Source organism: Salvelinus fontinalis, chromosome 31, assembly GCF_029448725.1.
Source record: "Salvelinus fontinalis isolate EN_2023a chromosome 31, ASM2944872v1, whole genome shotgun sequence".
NCBI classification, from domain to species: domain Eukaryota; kingdom Metazoa; phylum Chordata; class Actinopteri; order Salmoniformes; family Salmonidae; genus Salvelinus; species Salvelinus fontinalis.
In genome coordinates, this window is record NC_074695.1 from 40256443 (window position 1) to 40269630 (window position 13188).

Genomic DNA, 13188 nt, shown 5'->3' on the forward strand with positions numbered 1-13188 from the left:
CCCAGGTTGTTGCTGTAAATGAGAATGTGTTCTCAGTCAACTTACCTGGTAAAATAACGGTTGAATATATTTTTTTTTAACTCAGTATTTTGTGTTTATTTGCACATTCTTGAAATTGGTCAATTACACTACATTACCAAAAGTATGTGGACACCTGCTTGTCCAACATCTCCTTCCAAAATCATAGGCATTAATATGGAATTGGTCCCCCCTTTGCTGCTATAAAAGCCTCCATTCTTCTGGGAAGGCTTTCCACTAAATGTTGGAACAGTGCTGCGGAGACTTGCTTATATTCAGCCACAAGCATTAGTGAGGTTGGGCACTGATGTTGGGAGATTAGGCCTGGCTAACAGTTGGTGTTCCAATTCATCCCAAAGGTGTTTGTTGGGGTTGAGGTCAGGGCTTTGTGCAAGCCAGTCAAGTTCTTCCACACTGATCTCAACAAACTATTTGTGTGGACCTCGCTTTGTGCACGTGGGCATTGTCATTCTGAAATAGGAAAGGGCCTTCCCCAAACTGTTGCCACAAAGTTGGAAGTACAGAATCGTCTGGAATGTCATTGTATGCTGTAGCATTAAGATTTCTCTTCACTGGAACTAAGGGGCCCAGTCCGAACCATGAAAAACAGCCCCAGACCATTATTCCTCCTCCACAAAACTTTACAGTTGGCACTATGCATTCGAGCAGGTAGCGTTCTCCTGGCATCCTCCAAACCCAGATTCGTCCGCCCTACTGCCAGATGGTGAAGCGTGATTCATCCCTCCAGAGAATGTGTGGCGAACTATAAATCACTCCAGCTGACACTAGGCATTGCGTATGGTGATCTTAAGCTTGTGTGCGACTGCTTGGCCATGGAAACTAATTTCATGAAGCTCCCCAACTAACAGTTCTTGTGCTGACGTTGCTTCCAGAGGCAGTTTGGAACTCAGTAGTGCTAAGCGCGTCAGCACTCATCGGTCCTGTTCTATGAGCTTGTGTGGTCTATCACTTTGCGGCAAAGCCATTTTTGCTCCTAGATGTTTCCACTTCACAATAATAACACTTACAGTTGACTGGGGCAGCTCTAGCAGGGCAGAGAATTGACAAACTGACATGTTGGAAAGGTGGCATCCCGTGATGGTGCCACGTTGAAAGTCACTGAGCTCTTCAGTAAGGCCATTCTACTGCCAATGTTTGTCTATGGAGATTGCATGACTATGTGCTCGATTTTATACACCTGTCAGCAATGTGGTGTTGCTGAAATAGCCCGAATCAACTCATTTGAAGGTGCGTCCACATACTTTGGTATATATAGTGTATATTCTACCAAGGATGCTACAACAGTTTTGTACCTTCATTACAACTAATTCATGAGGGCATTGGGGTAGGTGAACTTGCAATATTCAGAAACGTAGAAAGAGGATGTGTTCTACAGCCGAATTAAAGTCTCACAGACTAATTCAGCTTTAGCCTATATTTTTTATTTTAATCTAAATTGTAACCTTTGACAAACTTTTGCACACACACACACACACACACATTCTCACATATTTAGCTCTTAAATTTGTCCTGTAAAAAAAAAAGTAAGGATAATGACCAAGGATTTTGATAGAGCACACTGTCAAATTTGAAACCATTAAGTGAAATCCAGAGGGTTCCCCTGATGGAAAGGGAAAGGACTCATACCTTGGGGGGTATGGGACCATTTCAGAGGGTAAATTGCTATTTTGTTGTTGTCATTCAATTCTCTGGCAAGAAGAAGAGGAGGATGGACCGTGAAACTAGGAACGAATCGGTAAATAGTGCCACTAAGCATGGCATATGGCGCGCCTAGCCAGCTGAACGCTGACACCAACAAATTGACGATTTCATACCAATTTTAGGGTAGATGCATGATACACGCCACACACGTCGATTAAGTTATATTATTTGGACATTTCAAACAGCGAGCATATCCATTTTAGGATATAAACGTTTGTTAAAAAAGCAGGACTTTTCTCTATGGAAAAAGTTGATGATAATAAAAATATAACTATCTCAATTAATTGGCTAATGGCTATTGGAAACATTTAGCTAATATTACAAAATATTGTATGGAAAAAGGTCATGCTTTTAGATCTGGTATATCCTATCCAATGGTTTATTTGCCTGTCTTCTAACGGCATCAGCAACCATGTTACTTGCTGATAGTGAGGGAGAGAATGCATATTTCTCTGCCCTGCAAAATATGGAGCGAGGAAAATTGGAGGAACGCCCCCTGGCTTTTCAGTTGTACACTCCGATTTTCCACTTTTGCCATATAAAGGACGAACCCTGGGAAAACCTGCTGCAGAAAACGGGTCACAAGAACGTCTTTCTTTGATTCACCCACCAGCTGTGTACCCGGGCTATTTCTTAAATGCTTATATAGACTTACAGTATTTGGACTCGATTTCAGTAAGAAATGATAACTATACAGTTGGTCTATTGTGTTGGAATAACTGTCGTGCGCAAGTAGGCAAAAGCGTTGTCAGAGTTGTCTGTTTCTTATGCTTTTTACATGCCACCTCGTATGCCACAACCCCTTGTTTCTCCTATGACTAGTCATTAAAAGAAAACAAATGGGTAACTACAGAATATAGCAGTAGCCTACAGAATATAGCAGTAGCCTACAGAATATAGCAGTAGCCTACAGAATATAGCCCATGCCTTTTTGATTGAGTCGAGAACTCTATCATCCACTCCGTCGGTAATACATTGAAGCGCAATTTGGTTTGATTATTAACGAAGTGAGTAGGCTACAAAATTCTTAGAATTTAAGATTGACTAGGCCTAATATCCATACATACAGTAGTTGGTTGCTAGTGATCCTTTCTCGCTCTCTCTATCTCTCTATTTTGGTCATTAAGCAGGCCTATTGATGGACCAACTGCGTAATTACGCACAATTATTTTTTTTACAGAAAGAAAGTTAGAATTTCAGGTTTAAAAAGAAAGAGTGAAACTGGATTCATATTCATTGAATAGTCTCATGCAGGCTTAACTAATAGCGCAAGTAACGTTTGGTGTCCCTTTTTGTGAGCAGATAAATAAGAAACGAAGAACGTTTTGACAATCAGGCCTGATATCAAGGATTCCTATTGTTTGACTTGTGGATCATATCCTTCTTCTCTCAGTCAGTTTCCAATAAAACATTTTTTAGCAGTTCGTTCTTTTTCGATGCCATCGGGGAGCCATATGTTTAGGCCTAGCTCAAAAGTTTCGATTTCTAATCCGCTCATACGCTTGGCAACTCTGTTGTTTTACGCACGGGCAAAGATAGTGCGGACTACTAAGAAGCACAGACACTTTATTCGTATTCAAATCGGTTGAAGTGGTTGCAAAGTAAATGGCAGATGTTTAGCAATTCAAGGCGCATCAATACCCATGAGCCATAGTGTTTAACAATGACGTCTCTCTTTTGTTAGGTGCTTGTGTCTTTCAGTGGAGCGCTTGACAAAGGGTTCATCCTCTGCGAGTTATAAAGTTACTTTCCACTAGTTCATTTCGGCCCTTGAGAAAACCCTAAGCGATGTTAATGTGGACCTCTGTTCTATTCAGACGGTAACCCCGGTGCAAATAGCCAAACACAACCTATTGTGCGCCTTAACCAAAGTAAAGACCCTTAAATAACCTGGAGACCAGTCTATAGAAATTCATGATATTTGATGTTTGATCAGAGCTTCGCCAACAGGCCCGTCGCGTGGCTTTTATTTATCCCCCTTCCGCAATTTCGAAGGATGTAGATTATTCGATATAAACAGTGCACCAGCGTCAGCACCTGAGTGAATTCGTTTCAAACTCCCCAAGTGTAGGCCCATAATAAAGGTTTTGCATCCTCCAGTTTGCGTCTGATCCCTGAATAGTTAAGAGGCGGTTCCTCGATTTGCTTCGCTCTCAGAGACCCGTTGCAGTCTCTATGTGTGAAATTGCCTTCACATCTTTAAATAAGTCTATCGTTTTTTTCTTGCCCAACAGCTTTATGTTTGGCAACTTCATTTTGGCAACTTTCAGTTCCAAATATTACGCCTGTATTTGGCCAATTTATTGTAGGCTACACTCAGAAAAAAATGGTTCTAAAATGGTTATATAGCTTGCTTCATATATGGCAGCCCTAACTGTTCTAAATAGAACCCATATGTTCATTTTTTTTAAAAAGGGGGTTCATTAGGGTTCTATATTGAACTTTTAGGGGTGCCAATATGAAGCAAGCAATATAACCCTTATTGGTTATATATATAACTTTTCTTTTAAGACTGTAGGTTATTAGATGCATTGTGAAGCATTTTAAAAGCCAACATGTATATGAGCCAATGGCTGAGCCTAATACAATGCTGGAATATGCATGTGGCAATTCACACTATACATGTCTACTTTTCCAAAAGTAATCTCCATTCGATTTACCTGAACTTTGCTGTGTAATGTATAGCCATTCTCTTGCTAATGGGGGCGAGTTTTCCTCTGGAGAAAAACAGTTTATTGCAGGTAATTGTATAATTGCTTCACTAATTGTTGTTAACAAGTTCTCGAATACTCCAATTATTACAGCACTCTTTGTCAGGTCCCCCTGGCAGGCATACATGACAATAGACTGTTGTGGTTAATGAGTTACTCGAGGGAGAAAAGTGAAAGTGGAGGGAAAAAGTCTGAGGTCCTTTTATAAACATACACTTAACTTGTTATTTAATGGTACGTCATTATCATGCCCATTTTGGACACAAGTCGCTCGTTGAGCTATTATCATGGAGAGGTGCCAATTCTTTTGAGAGCTGCAAGAAAGGGAGTGACGTATAACCCAGTTAAAGACATTTTTAAAGCCCATGCAGGGGAAAAAAATCTAACTTTTGTGAATTGTAACTCATTCAATTCGTTTAACATTATATTAATTCGATAAATAGTTGTATTCAATATTCTGAATAGCCCCTCCATATTCTGAACTCGCCTATAACCAGTGATAACTGATATAACACACCGCGTAATTAACGTGAAATCATTCCAGTGTGCGCTTGCAACAACAACAAAAAAGAACAAAGTTTGCCATGTTGCCAACTTGCCATGCTGAAATCAGGTTTTACACGGTGCATGTTAACTCAGAGCGTGAAAGCGACGACATAATGCAGAGACCAGAACAAAGGAGGAGAACCAGCCTTCATACACCAAAGCAGAGCGGTCAGATTTCATACTGATTAAACGTTGCATTATCACTTGAAAACATAGCATCGAAATTGCGGCACCAATTTTTCGGTACATTTTACGCAATTTGAACAGCATACAGTACATTCGGAAAGTATTCAGACCCCTTGACCTTTTCCACATTTTGTTACGTTACAGCCTCATTCTGAAATTGATTAAATAGTTGTTTTCTTCTCATCAATCTACACACAGTACTCTATTATGACAAAGCAAAAACAGGTTTTTATACATTTTTGCAAATGTATAAAAAATAGAAAAACTGAAATACCACATTTACGTAAGTATTCAGACCCTTTATTCAGTACTTTGTTGAAGCACCTTTGGCAGCGATTACAGCCTCGAGTTTTCTTGAGTATGACGCTACAAGTTTGGCACACCTGACCTCCCGGGTGGCGCAGTGGTCTAGGGCACTGCATCGCAGTGCTAGCTGCGCCACCAGAGTCTCTGGGTTCACGTCCAGGCTGGGCTGGGTTTGCGCCCAGGCTCTGTCGCAGCCGACCGCAACCGGGAGGTCCGTGGGGCGACGCACAATTGGCTTAGCGTCGTCCGGGTTAGGGAGGGTTTGGCCGGTAGGGATATCCTTGTCTCAGTATGTAAAATGTAATAAAATGTATGCACTCTACTGTAAGTCGCTCTGGATAAGAGCGTCTGCTAAATGACTAAAATGTAAATGTAAATGTATTTGGGGAGTTTCTCCCATTCTTCTCTGCAGATCCTCTCAGGATCTATCGCTGCACAGCTATTTTCAGGTATCTCTAAAGATGTTCGATCGGGTTCAAATCCGGGCTTTGGCTGGGCCACTCAAGGACATTCAGAGACTTGTACAGAAGCCACTCCTGCATTGTCTTGGCTGTGTGCTTAGGGTCGTTGTCCTGTTGAAAGGTAAACCTTTGCCCCAGTCTGAGGTCCTGAGAGCTCTGGAGCAGGATCTCTCTGTACTTTTCTCGTGTTCATCTTTCCCTTGATCCTGACTAGTCTCCCAGTCCCTTCCACTGAAAAACATCCCCACAACATGATGCTGCCACCATCATGCTTCACCGTAGGGATGGTGCCAGGTTTCCTCCAGATGTGACGCTTGGCATTCACGCCAAAGAGCTCAATCTTGGGTTCATCAGACCAGGGAATCTTTGTTTTCCATGGTCTTAGAGTCATTTCAGTGCCTTTTGGCAAACTCCAAGTGGGCTGTCATGAGCCTTTTACTGAGGAGTGGCTTCTGTTTGGCAACTCTACCATAAAGGCCTGATTAGTGGACTGCTGTAGAGATGGTTGTCCTTCTGGAAGGTTCTCCCATCTCCACAGCGAAACTCTGGAGCACTGTCAGTGACCATCGGGTTCTTGGTCACCTCGCTTACCAAGACCCTTCTCCCTTATTGTTCAATTTGGTCAGGTGGCCAGCTCTAGGAAGAGTCGTGGTGATTCCAAACTTCTTCCATTTGAGAATGATGGAGTCCACTGTGTTCTTGGGGACCTTCAATGCTGCAGAAATGTTTGGGCATCCTTCCCAGATCTGTGCCTCGACGCAATCCTGTCTCGGAGCTCTACGGACAATTCATTCGACCTCATGGCTTGGTTTTTGCTCTGACATGTACTGTCAACTGTGGGACCTTATATAGACATGTGTGTGCCTTTCCAAATCGTCTCCAATCAATTGAATTTACCACAGGTGGACTCCAATCAAGTTGTAGAAACATCTCAAAGATGATCAATGTAAACAGGATGCACCTGAGCTCAATTTCGAGTCTCATAGCAAAGGGTCTCAATACTTATGTAAATAAGCTATTTCTGTTTTAATTTTTTTTATACATTTGTTACAATTTCTAAAAACCTGTTTTCACTTTGTCATTATGGGGTATTGTGTGTAGATTGAGGGAAACAATAACTTAATCAATTTTGGAATAAGGCTGTAACGTAACAAAATGAGGAAAAAGTCAAGGGGTCTGAATACTTTCCGAATGCACTGTATATGGCCTTTAAGGTACAATTTGTAGACATAGGCATAGCTTTATAAATATAGGCTATATATTTTTATTTTGACCATGATATGTAATCACCTTGATTAAAAACAGTAAATATCGAGGATTAATAATTTGAGTTCAATGATTAATACAACATAGGCTTATAGGTTATTGTTTTCCATCCGTTATTGTCGGCTTATTGCATGTCCGATTGGAGTAATTAAACATACAAAACAGTCTGCGAGGCTCATTAATATTTGTGCATTGTCCATGTGTAGCCTATCCATTATACAGGCTATTATACAGGCCAACTGCGGGCTACATTGCATGTATTTTAAACACTACAATTAAGATTACTTAAAAACTTTTTTTGAGTAAGTTTATGAAAATTATACCACCCGTGGAAAGTATATAGGCCTTGTTAGGCTACTGTTCTAATAAAACATACTTTTCCTGAAAAAACTGTCCAGGAAATATTCCCTGACACAGGCCTAGCAAGGCCTATCTTTAAGCCACTGCCTTTCTCAACTCTCTTTAACAACTCCCTTTCAAAGACTTACGGGACAATGTGGTTTTGTGTTTGAAAGTGAGAGAAATCTTTGATACAGCCCACTTTTTGTGGACACAAAACGGACAGAAGAAAAGATCCATGGCCTCTCAGTAGGCATATATACTGCCTTCTTTTCAGGGGCGCCTTGTCCCTGAACTGAATACACTGAGATGTTAATGCCGAAACCCTCTCCCTTTCCCCGCCATTTGTTCCCGCGCGCTTATTGTCATCTGAACACATCCATTGTGTCTGGAATCAAACTTGAGAGGACTTAAGCAACTTTGAAAGTAGTCTATAGAATCTCCATTGAGCATGTCGCGTGTCCAACAAATGGCATGGTCCCGTTTCACATTAGATTTTTCACTTCGGCTGTTATCAATCATTTACACCACAATTATAGACTACATAATATATGGCCTACTTGCACGATACTTCCGCTGCCACTTTATTTAACGTCACAATAATTTAAAACCTTTAGATTTTTAGAAGAACAAAAAAGCTGAAGATAGAAATTGTCTAATGTTGTGGCTATAATGTATATTTCTTCAGGGTTGGCTGTACTTCAAGGTAAAGTCCCCGATTCTCCAGAAGGTCCCCGTATATTGTCAATGTCTGTGATGCGCAAAGCAGTGCAGGTGGGCTAGTTCAGGCGGTTCAGCTGGCATGACTTTCCCAAGGGTTGTGCCTTTTGAGGGCGCTGTGTGAAGAATCCGGAGGCAAGGGCCTCAAGACAGGGGGCGGCCCACCGATTCTCCTCGGTGCCTGCGAAGACAAAAGTGGCAATGCATTATTTCTGAAGAAAACAAAAACATGGGGAACACATATTCACATATTCACTTCTTTATAATGTTATGGTGGATATCGTTGAGATAGGCCTAGATATGCTTTATGGTCGCCAGACGATTTAGTGTGTGACCATAGGGTGTTGCAACAGGTGTCTCAGATTCTTGTATCACCAGAAAATCGAAATGTTGTGGAGACATGGAGAGAATTTCCACGGTGCTGCCTTTAACCTCATTGGCGTGAAACTCCGATATAAAAGAATCAATAGCAAGACCTGGTACGAGTCCCCAAACCGAGCAAAACACAATTAACATCAACACATTATGGGGTGATTTTCTACGCTTTTCTGTAAAATCTCACCTCACACGTTGAATGTTGAAGCCTACTGGTGTGTCTATAGGCGTGTCGGTATAGGTTTACATTTAGCCTATGGAAATTGTATCAAATTTCAATGAACATGTAGTCATTTTTTATAATTTAGTTGACAGAACATTGACATTAGCTCACCACACACTAATTGAAGGCTATGAAAATAGCTAAAATAATAAGGCAGCATTGAGTGGGCTATAAACCTACTTGCTCTAAAATTCAACAAAAAAAAGAATCTATGTTCCAGATATGGAAGGCTATAATATACCTTTATTTCATTAATTCTTTAAACGTGTTGATATAGTTAAAGACTACAGATAATATATGCTCGTTGTTTTTTGGAGACAATGTAATTTTCGCAATGACTGTTACTTTCCATAAATAGCATAACGTTATAATAATATATTAAGTTTTAGACCACAATATTCGAGGATATTTACGCTGTTAGAGGTCCAAGATATGCCGCTTTTGGAGATGATACGCGTTCAATAGATTATTCGTTGAGAGCTCTTGGCTGATTGGTTGTTGGGGGCTGTCAAAGCAGCGCTCATCTCGGCGCGCGCGACCCCAGGGCAATTGTTGCATTGAGATGTTAAGTGGGGGACGCTATAAATCGGATCGGGAGGCAGAATTCCTTCACTCGTGCGCCAGGAAGAGTTCAGGCAGCAGGTCAACAACATCTGTTAGCAAACCAGAAACTACCGTCAGAATGGTGTCGACATCCGATTGTGTAATCAAGACCAAAATCATAAACGGGAAAAAGGTGTGTAACCTATGTTACCTACATGCATGCTTTATTGGCACGTAATAATAGCTTTCAAACAAATGAATGTCAAAAACGAATATTTTAAAGTAATTGATGGATTGTTTGTTAATGCTTTATTCCTCTTTTTTTGTAAGGTATCCAAACCATTGATGGAGAAGAAAAGACGAGCGCGGATAAATAAATGTTTGGACCAGTTAAAATCTCTGCTGGAGAATTATTACACCAGCAATGTAAGTAATACTTCGAATCTAGTAGGTCAATTGATACAAACCAATCGTGCTTTAGTGCTTAGTGGCTAAATGTATGCTCCTTTTCAGATTCGAAAACGCAAACTCGAGAAAGCGGACATCTTGGAGCTAACTGTAAAACATCTGAGAAATCTTCAGAAGGTCCAGAGTGGTGCGTTATCCATCAGAACTATTTGTTATCTCGTTCTAGGCCTTGCCTAGATAGGCTGGCCTATCACTATTAGCTACTACCAGCAATTATTCGATCTACTGTCAAGTGAAATTCTCGACAGGCTGGGTTTTACGCATGGTGCCATATTTACTCAAAATGTTCCTCTCATTTTCTACAGGATTTTCCATGAACTCCGAGTATGCTGAATACCAAGCTGGCTTCAGGAGCTGCCTAGCAGGCGTGAACCAGTACTTGGCAGACAACTCGAGTGAGAGCAGCAGTCGTTTGACCATGCTGACGCACCTTTCAAGCAGTCTGCACTGCGCCGGAGGACAGGCTCAGAACTCCAGCACCGCGGACAGCGACACGGTAGCAAAACATGTGCTGCCCGAAACTGTTGTGTCCTGCCCGATGCAAAGACGTCTTCCTTCGACAGTTGGGCACGAAGTGAGCAAGGCACCGACCACTGTGCCCCTCGTCCGGTGCATCAGGGCGCTCAAACCTTACAGCGCCACGGTGCGCGTGTCCGAATCCAAACCTACTAAACTCTCCGCAGGGACCAGTCAAGTCATCGTATCCACAAATAAGATTAAACTAAATAACAGTCTCAGCTCATGCTACAGAAACAAGTGTCTCTCAAATGGTCAATACAGCCATGCAGTTACCATGCACAATGTTTGGCGTCCTTGGTAGCATGTTGAATAGAGATTTATTTGAACTGATAAATACTTTGTGTAGTATTTGCACGGTGTAGATTTGTATTTTCTAAATACTGTTTTTACTATTGTACAGATTTGTAAAATTTTATCAATAAAATCAAAGAACTGAAATAACTAAATAAGCCTTTTGTTGTCATATTTGGTAGTGGACTGGGAAAGTGAATGGGTGGGAAATTCACACACACATTTCTTTATGAAAGTAATAAATAATTCAGTAACCAATTTGTACAACACAGAATAAAATGCAATAGTAACAATTCACCTAAACTCATCTTGCAAGCCAAATAGGCCATTCCTCATCATCTAAATATTTAGCTTCAGTCTCTGAAGCAGCCATGACCTTAGCTGGCTTCATTGGGCTACTGAATAGACTAGAATAGATAACACCAATGCAAATGTTAATCCAAATGCTTTGCAAAATTCCAAAAATGTATTTTTACCCCGTAAAAATGCTTTTCCTTAACCGCTCCCCCTTTTTGAACTTAAGAGTCATTCTTCTAACCTCTCCATGGTTGCTCACATGGAGTGATTTATTCATTCTTGTCACTGACATGGTTAAAATAGTGTTTTATACAGATGTAGGATCCTAATTTGATCATCCTGTTGCAAGAGAACGTTGTTGCAATGCAGGCCATTTTAAACTTGTAGTGTAATTGAGGTTTAAAAATGCTTCTGAAGGTAGTAATATCCACTTTGACATTTCAGACTTGATTTTCCACATTTGTTGCAGGATTATCTTCCTGCTGTAGCAAACAAAACTGTCTCACATTAACATCTTACATCTGTAATGAAAACTGTTTCGAATCTGCAGAAGGTCTAGTTAGTAAGCTCGACTATAAGTTAGCCACTTGGCTGGTGGGGGAAGTTATAGGTCGCACATCTTCTGTATTAATTTAGGCTATTATTAAACAGGTGTGTGTCATCCTGTACCAAAGTCCAAAAGCATATCAATAAATTCGTGTATGAAGTTGCACAGGGAGCTGGGCCACCAGCTGCTTGATACAGGTTTAGAACATGCATTCAAATGGTGGCGGACCTCACCAGCTTCTTCGTTCGAAAAAGCAACATCGGGACTGGCCAGGGGATTACGTTTATTTTATTATCTATTTTATAGATAATAAGATAATAAGATAATAAATAAGATATTTTATTATCTTATTATCCCTTTGATATTCTATTGTTGTTTTCTCCTTCTTTATTTCGACTGCAGGTAAAGATACAAACATGGCTGTCACCTGTTGCTGAAACGATTGGCATTGGGTGACGGGTAACCTTGGCATTTGGTTCCCAGGGGTACCCCATGTTCCCAGTAGTGCCACATCCATGATAAAGCTCAAGCTGCTATGTATTAACATTGTCAATGAAGCTATAGCCTATATCAGTCCCTTTCCTACATTGGCAATGTTAAGACATTGGCCTAAGTAACCAGTGAAGAAACAAATCTGGGGGGTTGTCAACCGCCTAGGGCGCATCCCATGACGCGCCATTCATCTCATTGTTCTCCAGTTTTACGCATAACTACCGAAACAGCAGCGCGCAAATTAGGTTCTTGTTGAACAGCACAGCAATTTTCTGCTACTAATTATTTACATGCACGTTATCTGCTTTCTCGTCTCATAGGCCCCATGTTATCTTAAACGCTTGTGAATCCACATTCACTATGGAGGTTTGGGATTCATTGAGGACCCGATTAAACGAATAGTCGTTTAATTTCACTTTCCGTTAGTCAGTTTGGGTAGGCCTATATATCCTAAAGATAACAGGCTACTCATAAAGATGTATCGACATAGCCGGCCCAAACTTTCCGCAAAAATAAAAGTTGGTTTCTTTTGGATGGAAAACAGCGTTTCCGCTGCTTTAGTGGGTCGGAGGTCTAGCATCAGTATCATAAAATGGCTCTCTTTTCATGTCGACTAAGGTTGGAGAGGATGGCACCTTGCAGCGAGGAGAATCACTGAAACGCCCATCGCTCATTCAGATGGTATTGACGGCCTGCTGCGTGCTGGGGACGTTGACACGGCATGGGCCCCGAAGAAAGGGCGCCTTCTAGCAATGTGAGAGAAAAAGAAGACCAAAAAGACTATGCCTGGTTCAAGTTGCTTGTGTGCAAAATCTGACCCACACGCTATTTGTAGACTGCGTGGGTCACATTAATAGCCTATATCTCTATGCCTTTTCTTAGCAGGCCTACACCATGCATTCACGTTTTGGTCATCATAATTTTAGCCTACATTTTGTACTAAATGTTCGTTTATATATAAACTTAAGAGTTGGGTTTTAGACGATTGTGATCAGGGTAGGCTATTTAGAGCAAGCCGTTTTCAATATAGGCAGACCCACTGCAACCGAATGGGCCCAACAGTCCCGCTGTTGCGCTTTTAGTGAAGCGAATACATGGAGATGTATAGGTTAAAGAACCCACCAAAGCCCTTGAGTTTGTTTTACTGAAGAAAAGCCA

The 13188-nt window shown here is 41.1% G+C and overlaps 1 protein-coding gene across 1 annotated transcript; it reads left to right on the forward strand.

Moving 5' to 3' along the window:
- The first annotated feature begins 9232 nt into the window (after positions 1 to 9232).
- On the forward strand, positions 9233 to 10772 carry her3 (hairy-related 3). The gene is made up of 4 exons (XM_055891046.1): positions 9233 to 9609; positions 9747 to 9842; positions 9930 to 10011; positions 10190 to 10772. The coding sequence occupies exons 1-4, from the start codon at positions 9436 to 9438 to the stop codon at positions 10702 to 10704; spliced, it is 867 nt and encodes a 288-aa protein (XP_055747021.1). The 5' UTR covers positions 9233 to 9435; the 3' UTR covers positions 10705 to 10772.
- The last annotated feature ends 2416 nt before the right edge of the window (positions 10773 to 13188 follow it).

What these genes read in the sequence shown, in the direction of transcription:
- her3 (XM_055891046.1), top strand. Translation starts at nt 9,436, where the DNA reads ATGTTAAGTGGGGGACGCTATAAATCGGATCGGGAGGCAGAATTCCTT. An exon ending in AGAATTATTACACCAGCAAT is followed by an intron (nt 9,843 to 9,929) that starts GTAAGTAATACT and finishes GCTCCTTTTCAG; the next exon opens with ATTCGAAAACGCAAACTCGA. An exon ending in TCTTCAGAAGGTCCAGAGTG is followed by an intron (nt 10,012 to 10,189) that starts GTGCGTTATCCA and finishes CATTTTCTACAG; the next exon opens with GATTTTCCATGAACTCCGAG.